The following is a 15,726-nucleotide window of genomic DNA, read 5'->3' as shown; positions in this document are numbered from 1 at the left end:
GAAATCTGCACTGTCACCTGCCTAAATAAACATAATTTAATTGAACACACAAAAAAAAGTGTTGCCATGGAAATTCAGTTTTATTTTCTGTAACAGTAACTTGTAACTCATTGGGCCAGTTTCACAGACATGGATTAAGCCTAGTCCTGGACTAAATGGAATTTTGAATGGAGATTGTCCATTGAAAGTACAATTTAGTCCAGAACTAAGCTTAATCCATGTCTGCGAAACTGGCCCATTATATTATTATTATATTTATCATGATTATCAGTTGTTACCACAGTGAACTCTTGTGAATTATTATTACTAGTATTTTCTGAAAATTTAAAAATGACTAAATTAAAACATTCTGTCAGCTCTTTAATGTGATGTGTGATGTTGTAACATCTGTGTCACATGAACATTTTAAAGGTGAGAAAATGTAGGTGAAAACTGTTGTTCTTTCAAGCACTGGTTAATTTTGAGATTTTTTGGCTATTTTGCTTCGATTAACATGCGTTTTTCATAAATCAAAAGGTTCAAAATTAACATTTAGGTGTTTATTTGACCGTTTGCGTCTGTATATTCCTCCTATACAACCAACTTAAACGGCCATTATCTCAACATTAGTATTTTTCAATTCTCTGAACCAAAAATCTCAACTTCCAAAGCACTTACATCGACTAAACTTTCCATAATCATTCCCAGCACTATTCTGAAGGTTATTACAGAAGGATTTGTTCATATGTTGTTCATTGTCTGATTTGTGAGACATTTTTTTCTTCAAAACATATCAAAAACACATTTTGTACACCTGTACATATAGTATTTTTATTTTATTTATAAAATGGGAAATAAAGGCTGAATCCAAAATCTGTTCTGTAAAAGCTTTGGACAGTAATATTTGTCAGCCAGAGCGATAACCTCATAATCAAAGTTTGATTTTAAATCCACTGAGTTTGGAGGACGGAGACCAAACACAAAATAAGTTACTGCACTCGCCTCGCCCTTCACCACACCACAAAGCTCGACTGTGTCCAGAAACTACAAACTCACTATTTCAGAGATTTCCAGTGTAATAAAATAAAAAGTATGCATTCTGAAAAAAAGTTATTATTTTTATTTTACTGAAGGCTGAACCAGAAAATACAAAAATCCCGAGGCACCGTCTGATTGTGTGCAACATTGAAACATCTAATCATGAAGTTAAAACCGTGAGGCTACGACATTCAAACACTAAATAATTTCCTCAATCATCCGATCGCTTCGTAAAAGTCCATCCCTGCGTTCCAATCCTCATACTCCCATACCATCTAGAATGGCAGAAAATGATTTAAGATGTCCCAATACATGCAGATCAAATGCAGTATGCCAAAAATACCCGGTAGACCAAATACGTCCAATTGCATTTTGCAGTATGGAAACCAGCATGATTTAGTATGTAGTATAGTAAAAAGAATCAAGTGATTTGGTACGCAAGGCATATTTCATACATCACTGTGGAGACAAAGCTGCATCTTGAATTAAAACCATAAATATGTATTTTGTGTTTGAGTTTTTCTCCAAAATACCTCAAAGGTTTATTGTCCAGAACACATTTATAACATGACTAACATTACAGACATTCTCCCGCCACATACAGTAGACTTACATTAAACGGAAAGAAAAAAAATGAAACAGGTTTTATGAAACAAAATGTATTTTACAGAATAAGGCCATTGATTAAAGTTAAAGTTGCTGTGAAGAGTCTGTGTGTGTCGTTTCAAATTTGATACACAACATGTTTTACAGTAGAGTACAGAGGAGGAAAACTGGTCTCAAATAAGATGCACAATATCTATTAAAAATTAAAAATCAGGGAATTGCGGTGTTGGAAAAAATAAAAATAAAAAAAACTTTCAGAAATGTTCGAACGCATTGATCCCATATTTCATGAACAGCTTTGTGACAAATCAATCAGTCTGTGATGTTAGCAGAAGATGCTACATGTAGCTCAGTGTGTGTGTTCGAAAAGCCCTACTAACGTCCTCCCTCTTACATACTCTACATGTATATACTGCATACCGTCTACTTAACCATCCATTGTGCATGCGAGGTTCGTCGGACCGTTTACACTGAAGTATACAGAAGCAATTAAGAATTTTAAAAAAAAACTTCCATGCCGCTTGAAAAGACGCAATGCATTGTGGGGCGGTTGAGTTGGAAATGTAACCTATCGATCCATACACAAAATCTTCCCGGAAGTTAGTACTCATCCGGGCATTTCTCGCCTACACAACCGTCACATACTCAAATTGACGTCAAAATTAGTACGAGTAGGACGTTAGTAGGGCTTTTCGAACACAGTCTCTACGCTCTATCGTTTAAAGAGCCACTGGTATAAAACAGAGCATGTGCTTTTCAAAGAGACAAAAACTAATCACCTCTGAATCTGACTAATTGGGCCGTTTGTAACTTTCTTTTTGGCATGTTGACTCAAAAAGGCTGCGAAGGCTTTTAATACAGGAGAGTACTGCGAGACACTTTCCTAGAATTAAGAATCTCACATATTTTTTTATTAAAAACACACAAAGTCGAGTTTAAGAACAGGCACTTTCCATCTCCCAAAAAACCCCCACTTTTTTCTCTTTATTGTCGCAGCTCGAAAAAAAAAAAAAAATTGAAAATTGTATTTGCGCGATAAAGGAGAGAGAAAAAAACCTCAACCTAAATATAAAACTAATGTATAAAGTTGAGACCATGGCTGACAAGGAGCCCAAAAAAATAAATGGTGCAACATGACAAAATAAAATGGAGTGGAAGGGTGATGTGGTAGAACAGTTAACATACATTTACAAACGCTCGTGAAAAGCTGAACTAAATGAGCAAATTGTCCCAACCTTGGTTTTGGAAAAGAAGACCCGGCCATCACTGTCCCAAACTAAACTCTGAGCCCTTCAGTTACTTTAGAAAACATGGCGGCTACATCGGCTGGTCTGCGTAAAACTATAGTGCGTAAATTCTGTCGCCCCCCCCAATGAGGAATTCTGAGTAATTACAACAACACTGTGTCAGTGCATCGCCATCTACATGAGGTAAAAGCCTTCAGTGATGGTGCATGGATTTTATACCTTCTGCTGTACGTCCAGGTTTTTTTCTTATAGCAGTAGAATCAACAACTGAAACATTTCTGAAATACAGAGAGGGAGAGTTTTGTGGAGCTGATGGGCTTATTTAAACTTTGTGTCAATTCCACTTGGCGATGGCTTTTGCAACCGACATTCAATCAATATGAAAAGTGTACGCACTAAAGCTTTAAATTTGCTTTATTAAAAAATTAAATTAAAAATAAAAATCGCACAATTAACAGTTAACGGGACTAAAATTGAGACCAACGAGTGAAAATACAATAACACATCTGTTGGTTAAGAAAAATAAAAAATAAAAAGCAATGTTCCGTTTGTGGAATGTGTTCAAGATTCTAGAATCAGTTTAGAATGGGGAGCGGACAGCCGGGTCTTCACTGGAGGTTCTTCATATTTTTATTATGTTGCTAATTCATTTTTGCGCACACACACACACACACACACACACACACACACACACACACACACACACACACACACACACACACACACACACACACACACACACACACAAGTCCATTACATAAACCAGATATGTGGTGCACCATCTGATTAACAGGGGAAGGTTGTGTTTGCAGGAAGATTCGGCAGTGAGCGATATTATTGATTGATTATTGATAGAATATTGAGCTGAAGTCCGGCAGGTTTGGGGAGTTGGGTTCAGCCAGAGGTCAGAGTTTGAGGGTCCAGATACAGTTTGGTTGTTGGATATAAAAACCAAAATGGTGGATCTCATGTTGGGTTCGTTCATTCATTCGTTGGTAGACCAGAACATCTCAAGAGGAAAGATGATCGCAGTCTTGAATATTGAATATTAAAACTCTTCTTTTTCTACTCCACGTCGCCTTCAGCTTCCGCATCCGGTATCACGAAACCTTCCTGTGATGGAGAGGGGGGGGGGGGGAGGGGAGAGAGGGAGGGAGGGGAGGAAGGGAGGGAGAGAGAGGGAGTGGGAGAGAGAGGGTGGGGAGAGAGAGGGGGAGAAAAATGGGGGGAGAGAGAGAGAGGGGAATGGAGGGAGGGAGAGAAAGAGAGGGGGAGGGAGAGAGAGAGAGGGGGAGGGACAGGGAGGGAGAGAGAGAGAGGGAGGGACAGGGAGAGATAGAGAGGGAGGGAGAGGGAGGGAGAGGGAGGGAGAAAGAGAGAGGGAAGAGAGGGAGGGAGGGAGGGAGAGAGAATGAGATGTTAACACATTATCAGAGACAATAGGCCTGTCCCTAAGAAATCAAAACGAAAAAGCTCTTAAAAAAAATCTATATTTTGAAAAGCCTCAATGTGGGAGGGAGCCGTGTTGTCTGAAAGCCTTTCTGCTCTGTGTGCATCATTGTATTTTTAAATATAAATAACCACAGACAGACATTGAGGCGACACTCACTCAAACTGAACAAGACAAGATAAGACAAGAGCTGCAACTAACGGTTATTAAAATGTGTATTAATCTGAACATTATTTTCTTGAGCTATCATTCTGTCTATAAAATGTAAAAAAAAAAATTGTGAGAACAAGGAGTTTAATGTGTTCTAATGTCCTGTTTGTCTAAAAATATAGATTCCCCCAACCATTATTTTCTTGATTTATCATTTTCTCAATAACATTTTAAGATAATAGTGCGAAAAACCATTAAATAAAGTGGTCTTGTGTCCTGTTTTGTCCAACAAACAGTCTAAAACCTTACAGATATTGAGCCAGTGAAATCTGTGAGCCTCGGTGAGCGAGCTGCATGCCATTCCTCTGCAGGAATTCACAGAAAGGCATCAGCTGCTGTGAACAGCACATGGGCTGTAATCTGGAATTCAACTGAGAACATATTGTTTACGCAGCACATTTAGAAGAATTTGGCTTTAAAGGTTGAGTATGTAAAATATTCCTCATAGACAAAGTATAGAGTCACACAGAAATAACCCCTCTCAATGAGGACTTCTGCTCCACTAGAATGTGTGGTGGTGTGTTTATCCTACTTTTTATTAAATGGAATATACTGCGTAGAAAAAGCCTTAGATATGCTATATTAACTTGACGGTGCTTATGTGTGAATGTACTGTTGCATAACTGATCATGTAAAAAAAATTAATAGACAATTGCCCTGCTTTCCATTATATGTTAGCATTGAGCTAGCGTCTTAGCCAAACCTTTTTCCTTTAGAATTATGGCAAACTTCATAAAAAGGAAGAAAAAAAGTGATAATAAAAACGTATTAAACACTCACGTCTGTTGCATAGAGGATGTCTATGATTCCCTGCAGAGTGGGGTCACTCTCTCCGTCCTTCTCTTGACATAACAGCTCAATGTTCCGCAGCTTTGCAAAGTAAAAGTCTCGTTCCTTTTCTAGGTCCTGAACCGTGGTCTTCAGGTTCTCAATCTGTAGGAATAACAGGACCAAACAAAATTAAAGGCCTACTTCACCGGTGGAAATATGAAGGTGTATTGAACTCTGAGATCCTATGTAGCATAAATGTGCAAACATTTTAGAAATCGGTTCATCCTAGCCTGAGAAAGGGCAGAAAGAGTGTTTTATGGTCTCACTGTCTAACCCTACATTTTACTAGTGTGACATCAAACTAGTAAAAATGTAGGTTTAGGATTAACAGGACAGCTGGGCCAAGGGAAGACTGAGGGAAGAAAAACCTCATTCATTATATTATAATAGTTATTTTATAACGATAGAACGCCGGTTACGTATGAGAGAAGTATTCCTTTAACTTTAACATATGTTCTTCAAAAGGTTTAAAAAGGTGCTATAAGGAACTTTAAAATATTTCTGAAACCGTCTCATCTCTGATGATCATAAATTACATGTCACAGCAAACGAGACCATCAGTGTAAAGAATGCTATTTTTATATTGTTTTTCTTCATGCCTTTGTCATGGGTATATACGCTCACCCAGGAACAACAGCTGGCGTAGTAAAAACACTACCGCTTTTAGTCCAAAGGGGGCGCTAGAACTAACACACACAGAGTTCCTCAGAGCACCTTTAAAACAAGCTCATGTTATTATTTCACACACACACACACACACACACACACACACACACACACACACACACACACACACACACACACACACACACACACACACACACACCTCATTGATGATCTCAGCCTTCTCTTCGTCCCCTCCTCCTCTCGCCGGTTGCCTCGCGGCGACGTGAGTCTTGGGCGCTACCTTGGCAACGGGCGGCCTCTGGGTAGCTGATGGACAGGTTAGGGAAGGTTAATCACAGGAGGACAAAAAACTTTAATATCAAGTGAAATCTACAGTACTAAGTTTTATAACACCTACATTATTCAAATTTGTATTGCAATTTAATGTTTGTATGTGATGTGAAATTAGAATAATCTATGTGATCTATCCATCTATTGACTTAAAGGAATACTTCACCCATACGGAACCAGCGTTCTATCATTATAAAATCACTATTATGATATAATGAATGAGGTTTTTCTTCCCTCAGTCTTCCCTCAGTCTTCCCTTGGCGCAGCTGTCCTGTTAATCCTAACACTACATTGTTACTAGTGTGATGTCACACTATGTCAAACTTCTCTGCTTTCCCTGAAATCTCAAATCTAATTTTCTCCATAAATAAAGTACTGGAGAACTATATGAGCCAGATGTCAAAACAGGGGGGATGGAGGTGTATTTGACAGTAAACCAACCTTGCGCGGGTACCCTCTTCTGGGGCTTGTTGAAAGCCGATTGGCTGCTGGGTGCGATGCTTCCTTCCTGGCCCTGTCTCGCTTCAACGGGATCGTAATCTTTTCCGTCGTAGTTTGCGTCAAAGAACTTCTTAAACCACTGGACGTACTCAAAGTTATCCTGGAACTTTCCTTTTACCAACTTGTCGACTGGAATGATCTGGAGAAATAAGAGAGAAAGAGATAATTAAGACCTGGATGTTTGGAGAGGTGTGTGTTCGGTAGCTTCAGGTAAAGTTTGTTTTCATACGGAGGCTCCGTCGACGTCACTTCCGGTGCGCACTGGATTGTGGGTCAGAACCGCCCAAATAGGATGCTGTTTTCAAAACTAACAATGGCCGGATCTAGTTGGCATCCACGTATTTCTAACCATACTAAAATCTGAATCAGGACATCCTAAATCTTTTTTCTACCATACTAAAAAGTAGATAGTATGGGGATGGGAACACAGCCTTAGTGTGCAAAAGGAGTTAATAAACGTGTGTGTCAGTGGGAGCCCGGGGCCTTGTTTATGAGGCTGTTCTTGTGTTGGGAGGTTTTGTTCCCCCTGCCTGGGGGGGGGGGGGGGCAGTAAAGACCTGATGATGAGCAGGAATGGGGAAGGCCCTGCAGTAAACAATTACTAAGCAATGGAGGAAGCTGACATCATTACACAAACACTTCCATCTTTGTGAGGACATTCATTGACATAATGCATTCCCTAGCCCCTTACCCTAACCCTAACCATCAAAACTAAATGTCTAACCCCAACCCTTACACTAACCCTAACCATCAAAACTAAATGTCTAACCCCAGCCCTTACACTAACATAAACCTCATTCATAGCTGAACCTTAAAACCTAGTGTTAACCCTCAAACAGCCCTTTGAAGAATTGAGGACCAGGCGAAATGTCCTCACTTCAATGGTTAAAAGCTAAAACTGGTCTCCACAAAGATCCCTGTACACACACACACACACACACACACACACACACACACACACACACACACACACACACACACACACACACACACACACACACACACACACACACACACACACACACACACACACACACACACACACACACACACACACACACACACACACACACACACACACACACACACACACACACACACAATGAATTGAGGGCAAAGTGCACACACAATGCCTGGGCTTATATCCCCAGAACAGCCATGAACACAGTGATGTGTATCTGTTACAGTGGGCCGCTGTCCAGGCATCTCAAAGTGATTTACAGTAATGAGCTAATAGCAACGGAGGCAGGAAGGAAGCCGGCCTATGAATAAATGATGGGAGCTCTGTCAATACTCCTGCAAGCTGCTGCATGAACAGTACACAGACTTTGAACAACACGCAGCTGAGTCGGCCCTGCCCTTTATATTCTTTGGACTTTTTTTTATATATACTTTATCTATGGAGTTATTTCTTAACAACATACACACACACAACTTGAAAAGCGAACACACCAACTAAAGACAAAACAGAATTAACAACCAACATGGCGCACTCTACTCTACAGGTTTTTAAGACAAAAAAAGGTAAAAGTTAGACCAAACTTTTATTGGAATAGAATACACAGTTAAAAGACACACACACACACACACACTTACTTCTTTGGACTTGTGACAATATAAACATAATCTTAAGTGTCAGGATCAACATGACGTTCTTAAAGCCTCCGATAGAGAAAGGGGAAACTGACACTCAAGCAGATGGTGAAGTTCGTCTGCTGGAATACTGTACAATGAAAACATGGCCGTCTCTACAGCAGCTGAACAAAGCATTTCATCATGTCAAGGAAAACTAAGAGTGACACAAAAAAAAAAAAAAAAACTTAGAAAATACAGTTAAGAATTTCAACTGTACTCCTGACTCCTGCTTATGAGTGTCTTTTTTTTTTTTTAAGATATTTTTTTTTTGGCATTTTTATGCTTTATTGATAGTGTAGAGACAGAGTTGAAATGGGGCAGAGAGGGGAGTGACATGCAGAGAACGACCGCGGGCTGGAATCGAACCCGGGTCTGCTGCTGGGCCCGGCCCGGGGGGGAGTGACGCCCTACCAACTGAGCTAAGGGCGCCCCAATGAGTGTGTGTCTTACAAATTAAACAGATAATAAACAAACAAAAAAAATGAATAAATAGTATCAAACCAGTACGAGTGGTGCTGAACTAAAGCCTGATTTATACTTGTGCGGTGGCCTCAAGAGCCCTGCAGAGCCGCGTCGTGTACCAACTGAAAATTGTGACTACACGCCAGACGCCGCAGAGGTTTGATTGGGCATCAAAGCAACAAGGAGGGATTTCAACAGCACAGGAGCTCTTCCTCATTATCATCAAACTCAAAATCTTCCAGTTTTCATTTGTTTAGCAACGGATTTCAACCGATTTACATGAAAAGTGCGGCGTGCAATCTGAGACACGGGCGAAACTACTACCAACGGTTCATGAGAACGTTCGATGTCCGTGCTACCCAGCAGAGAACGCAGATAATAAAAATAGAAAATACAGTTTAGAATTTTAACTGTATTACTGCCTATGAATGAATGTCTTGCTACTGTAACATATCAAAACACTAAGAATAAATAGTATCCAACGAGTGAGATGCGAGTGAGAGGCAGACTTACAAAGCACTAAGAGAGACCTAAATGACTCATGAGCGGATCAGCAGCTCAGCTGGTGTGGAGACGATGACACATATCAGGCTGCAGTAGGAACAGCTGTGGAAGTTACTGTACATGTATTTATACGATGCGCTAAGTCTGGTCTAATAAAAAGGGACTAAACATTTAGTTTACGCTTCTCCAAGTAACAAGAACGTAAAGCAGTCTGGATTTAAAAACTCTGGACTTCAAGCAGCAGAAATGTGAACATTAACGTCTCTCAAGTTATTTTAATAGAGCACTTTACTAATGTTTAATGCTAAATTTAATTGTGTTTTAATCTGAAATGTATAACTACAGCTGTGTGTATTGACTCATGGTACCTATTAATTGTATTATTCACTGTATCTCTATCACTGCATTTATTGTATTTAGTATCTTTGATTGTATTTTAAAGCCTGACCCAGGGACAAAGACTGCAAATTAGCTGAAGCTAGACGTCTTATATGCATCACATTTTCCCATTTTTTTGTGGCAATGTTGTATGTATTGTCCCTGTCAAATAAACATTAAAAGAAAAAAAAATATCCTTAGATTTTGTGTGTGTTTTTTTCCCTTTCTGCGTTGTACTGTATAATATGTCTAAGTCATAGGGATGTAACGGTACACAAAAGTCACGGTTCAGTAAGTAGCTGACCTTAAAGGTGCAGTGTGTAATATGACATCATCAAGTAAGTTCTTGAAAGTTCTAGAATGCAACGTTCCCTGGGTAACCCCAACCCTTTTGAATAATAACAGAAGCTACAGTGGCCTTCAAGGACAAGAACAATTCTACATTTTAAACAATGCACCTGATGACATTCCAACTATGACACTTTCAAGATGGCGGCAACTAGGCCTTGGTCCAAAATATGCAGAAATATGGACATATATGAGACCCTTTCTAATAAAAATAAAAATAAATTTAAAAAAAAATTTCAGCTATTATGCACTAAATTAAATGTACTTATAGATATTATAATTATTTTCTACAAAATCTGCTAGGAAATAAAACCCTAAATTCTACACACTGCAGGTTTAAAGCCATGATCAGTAGCAGTGTGTGAGTCAGTGTCGTCTCATTGTGGAGGATTAGTGTGAACTTGTTGTAGATTACTGAGCAACACGCCCACTCTGTCCTGTGATCAGCGGAGAACTGAAGCTTTACTATTCTCCCCTCCCCTCTCACACTATAGGGAATTAGCACAATATTATGAGTATATTTTATTGATTTATACATATTATTGAGTGCAGAAAGGGGGGGGGGGGGAAATGTTTTCCTATGATTTTTCCCTTTCTGCATTCTGCTACTGGCTTTAAAGAAGTCTGCTGCTGTTCAGAAAAGGTCATTGTAATGTTAAACTTGATAAAATGGGTATTGCACTCTTATACTGGTAAACTTTTCTTAGATATCATATGTGAAAAATAGTCCAATATGCAATGGATCAAAAGCAGAAGTTGATATTGTTGTCAAACTTAAACCTCGAAAAAAAAAAAAAAAAGTGTTACACAACGTTTCCTGTTGTATATTAAAAAGAACTTTCTAGTTCCTGTATCACAGATTTCTATCACAGACATGACGCAGGAGTCTGACTGCATCAACACTTTGTTTAAGCGACTTTTGAGTTTCAAGAAAAGCCCTATAGGAATACTGGAAAAAATGGGATCGCTACAAACATAAAGACTCCTGATTCTATTTCACTCCATTCCAATGTGAGAAATATTTGTATTGTGTACTGCACCTATGCTTTTCTTTTTTGTACCTGCTTCCAAATGTGTGTACTGTCATGTCCTAGCCCTCTTTTGTTTGCTTGTTTGTTGTTTTATGCTCATATATAAAACGCCCCCATAGCATTCTCACTTCACACACGCTTCCACAAGTGAAGTCAAAGTGTCCTTTACGATCAGAAAATCCTTCATACATTTCCAGACCATCTGCGCTCATCTAGGATGCACCTTGTAATTTAAGGCTTGTACGCTTTTTTTTAACCTTTATTCAAAACAGGTAAATTCCATTGAGACTGGAGACTCTTTTGCAAGGGAAACCTGTTCCCACACACACACACACCGATAGCAGGCTAACTATACACACACACACACCAGGCTAACTATCGAAATTCACACAAGCCAAGGTGGGTGAAGTGTCTTGTAACTTACTTTGTCGACTCCCATCTTCTTGAATGAGACCTGCAGCAGTTTGTAGTTGTGGATGTATTCGTGCTCCAGCTTGGCTCCAAACTTTACTCTCTTCAGAGGCACTGAGTTGGGGAACAGCATGTCCATGAACTGGCAGTAGGCAGCACCTGGAACAAGAACAAATGACATACAATTTAAACATAGGAAAATAATTGGAAGGGGACACAGACAGACAGACAGACAGACAGACAGACAGACAGACAGACAGACAGACAGACAGACAGACAGACAGACAGACAGACAGACAGACAGACAGACAGACAGACAGACAGACAGACAGACAGACAGACAGACAGAGTCGCAAAACAGAAAAAAACACTCTCCAACAATGGCAGCCCTAATCTACGTGACCCACTTTCAACAATATGAAAAATAATGACGTATAAAACTCATATATAGTAACATTGACGTCACGGTCAACCGTGCCACTTGTTCAAAATCCACAAAAGATTGGAAACATTTTTTGAGGAGGAGTAAAAGAAAAGACTAAAAATAGAATTAGTTTTCCTTTTAAGTAAGAACAGAGAAAACTAACAGACAATTCTATATTTAAACACTGATGGCACATTCCTAAACAATCTCTAGCTCTATTTAAAAAAGACCTTCCACCCGTAGTGTAGTCTGCCTGGCTCAAGGGTTCACATTTACACCTTCACTACTCGAATTATTTGAACTAAAACAGCACAAATACTAGCCTGGAAATCCATACCCTGATATCTTGAACGATAGAGGGTCTGGCCACGATCAATAGTAATTTCCAACTCAAGGGGCGGCTCCTACTCGTGCATTTCAAATGCCACTGCACGCAGTTGGATAGCACTACAACCAATCAGAGCGATGCACAAAGTGACGTATTAAGCTCTGTTCGTTTAGCGAACAGCTGTTAAACTGTTAAATTAAACGTTTGCCGTTGTCTGTCGGCAAAACAGAACATTCCACTTACTTGCTAATGAAAGATTTGAGTGCCGTCTTCCAAATCGTTAAGGGTCGAGGCCAAAGCAGTCTCAAACTCACACAACATATCCGTACCATACAAAGGGCTCTGGCGCGCCCATATTAGATAGAACCAATTGAAACGCGAGACCCAGATTTCTGGTTTTCTTGATAAAGCTTCAACGGAGCGTGTCCAGACCAACAGGCGCAGCAAATTTAATTTGCCAGCGCCTAGCGGCAGGTCTGAGAATGCCAGGCTACACAAATACACATTAGGGCTGGGGATCAAACCGGTCATGTTATGAAAGTTGACAGTGAATGTTATGTAAGGTCAAATTCTTAGTTCTTGTAACTTCTTGTTTGTTTAGAATGAGTGTTTGTATGGAGGAACAAAACGCCCTGTTCAACCAGCCCTAGTCTATGTGACATTCTTTCTACAATATGACCATTACCCTACTAACACTACTGCCGTTTTGTCAGGTTTTAGTATTGAGTGCAGTGTTCATAATAACAAGGTGCCCACGATAAAATAAAATGACCATATTAGGACATCACTTCTTAAAATACAGATGGTCCAGATCATGCAGATGGTTATTCCTACGTTGGTTTTATTTTGTCAAAGTGTATAGAGCTTCTTTCTTTTTGGTTTAGGGCCAAAATACATTACTGATATGCTGATACGTTATGAACCGTCCAGAGCCCTTAGGTCGTCTGGGACAGGTCTACTTACAGTCCCTAGAGTTAGGACTAAACAAGGAGAAGCAGCTTTTAGTTATTATGCACCAACAATCTGGAACAAACTCCCAGAAAACTTGAGGTCTGCTGCAACTCTCAGTTCTTTTAAATCGAGTCTGAAGACATTTTTGTTTCCATTTTAACCTGCAATTTTCATTTTATTTGCTTCTTTTATTCGCTTTTAAATGTTTTATAATGTGTTTTATGTATTCTAATCTTGCCCCTGTAAAGCACTTTGAGTGGCCATGTGTCTGAATTGTGCTATATAAATAAACTTGCCTTGCTTTGCCAAATGATAACATCTTATTTTGAAATTCACTCTTATAGATGAAAATCCATCTGACTAATATACTAGTTCATCAGGGATTAGAACAGCTGTGGTGACATCATGCGCTGTCCTGACACGCCTTTTAATTACACACAAGCAAAATGAACAAGACAGACGACTAACAGGACAACACACACACACGCGCGCACACGCACACGCACACACACACACACACACACGTGACAAAGGCCTGAAGGGTTTAACAGTTCAAAGGGTTAGGCAAGAGAGAGAAAGATCTTACTATTGGCCTACATCACCTTTTGTTAAAACTGTTCTATGGAAGATTTTCAATTTAATAAAGAAATTTTAATTTTGTTTATATATAATTTTTCACTGCAGTTTGTCCACCATAACCATTCCATTTATACTAGACTGTGACTAGACTAGACTCTACGGTCTGCCCTTCTACATTTGCACCAGAAATACACAGGCAATCAAGAAGTAACGTGAAATTAGAAATGTATTACTAGTGACAGAAATGGAAAAATAAAAACATGATTTGTTTGATAACTGTTGGGTCATTATTTAGACGTGGCAGAGCAGTCAGTAAAGAGACCAAAAATCCCTGTTAAATAGTTACTTACTACAGCTTTAAGATTGTATATTCTACAGACAGGTAAACGCCAATTACTTACTGTTACTTTTATTTTGCAACAACGAAGTCTTAACCTAGGACATGGATATTTATTTAGACATAGAGCAGCTAATAAAGAGACCAAATATTTCTGTTAAAAAGTTACATATTATAGCTTTAAGATTGCACACGCAAGAGACAGATATTTACCACTTCCTTACTGCCAATTCCTATATTTTTATTTTGAAACAACAAAACCTAAACCTAGGACATGTTGTAATGACTCATGTGATGAAAACAGAAGCTTCACTATTCTACTTTCACATAGTCAAGAATTTCAGCTTCAGCAGCGACTGACCTATCGTTCCTCTAAACAACAAGTGAAGTCACACGGTCACGCAAAATGTCACCAGTGCTTTTACACGTACATTTCCCAACGTGAACACACACATCCTGGAAGAGATTCAGGTCTGACAACTGTCCGTTAATGAAATGTGTATTCGTGATTTCTATGGACGTGCCGGATACTATTTTACGGGCTTCAAAAACTCTGAACCAGGGGGGCGCCTTTAGCTCAGTTGGTAAGGCGTCTCTCCCCTCTCTGGCCCATTTCACCTCTGTCTCTCTGCACTATCAAATAAAGCATAAAAATGCCCAAAAAATATCTTAAAAAAAAAAAAAAACTCTGAACGAAAATTTGAATCCAAGTTCTAAAAAAAAAAAAAAAAACAAGAACAAACAAATTACAATATATATTTTTTTTTATTAAGTTTTTAAATTCTGAATTGAGCCTCGATTACTAACCTGACAAATGAATAGTAGAATATTAGAATGAATGCACTTTTCTTACCTGTACAGAGCATTTCTATCTTGCTGAGGTTCATGCTTAGAGACTCGTTGATCCAGGCCAACATGTCATGACGACTCAAGTTGTCGCTGCACACCGAGGTGGAGTAAACGTTCACAGCCATGTCGGTCACCTGGAGACACAGAGGAAGAATTTACATGAGGACTGGGTTATCTGACACAGTAAAAGCTCACTAACAAAGCGTAGCAGCAGATAGGTGGTGATAGAGAACTAATTTACACGTTATGTGCAATCATTACAACACAGGTTGCGTTCCGAATCGCATACTTTCTACTATATAGTATGTAGAAAAAAGATTTAGGATGTCGATTCTTGTGGCCAGATTTAGGATGGTTAGAAGTACCCGGATGGTCTACTTCATGCGGCCAAGATTGTTAGTGTTGAAAAGTGCATCCTATTTGGACGATTCTGACCCACAATCCAGTGCGCACGTGAAGTGACGTAACATCGACGAAGCCTATAGGTCCATGTTATGAAAACAAACGGGGATGCGACGGATATAAAAGCAAGAGGCAAGATCAAGGCGCAATGTTATGATGAAATAAGAGAGAAAAGTATGTCCCAATAGTATGTCTACTGCATCCTAACTAGATTCTTTTTATCGTTGGATGTAGTATGTAGAATAGAAAAAAGAAAGAGTATGCGATT

The 15,726-nt window shown here is 39.2% G+C and overlaps 1 protein-coding gene across 1 annotated transcript in view; it reads right to left on the bottom strand.

The window, feature by feature from the left end:
- Positions 1-1,084: 1,084 nt before the first annotated feature.
- LOC307252796 (microtubule-associated protein RP/EB family member 1-like) overlaps positions 1,085-15,726 on the bottom strand; it is a 16,332-nt gene continuing 1,690 nt past the window's right edge. Inside the window, exons 2-7 of the mRNA XM_080030594.1 lie at positions 15,061-15,190; positions 11,602-11,747; positions 6,760-6,958; positions 6,188-6,294; positions 5,311-5,463; positions 1,085-3,983 (exon numbers count right to left, since the gene is read on the bottom strand). Of these exons, the coding sequence (XP_079886720.1) occupies positions 3,936-3,983; positions 5,311-5,463; positions 6,188-6,294; positions 6,760-6,958; positions 11,602-11,747; positions 15,061-15,181 (774 nt within the window). The 5' untranslated portion in view covers positions 15,182-15,190 and the 3' untranslated portion in view covers positions 1,085-3,935. The remainder of the gene's footprint in view (positions 3,984-5,310; positions 5,464-6,187; positions 6,295-6,759; positions 6,959-11,601; positions 11,748-15,060; positions 15,191-15,726) is intronic.

Source organism: Ammodytes marinus (genome assembly GCF_949987685.1).
Source record: "Ammodytes marinus genome assembly, chromosome: 7".
NCBI classification, from domain to species: domain Eukaryota; kingdom Metazoa; phylum Chordata; class Actinopteri; order Uranoscopiformes; family Ammodytidae; genus Ammodytes; species Ammodytes marinus.
The sequence above is the reverse complement of the archived record's forward strand: the minus strand, read 5'-3'. Positions and strand labels throughout refer to the sequence as shown.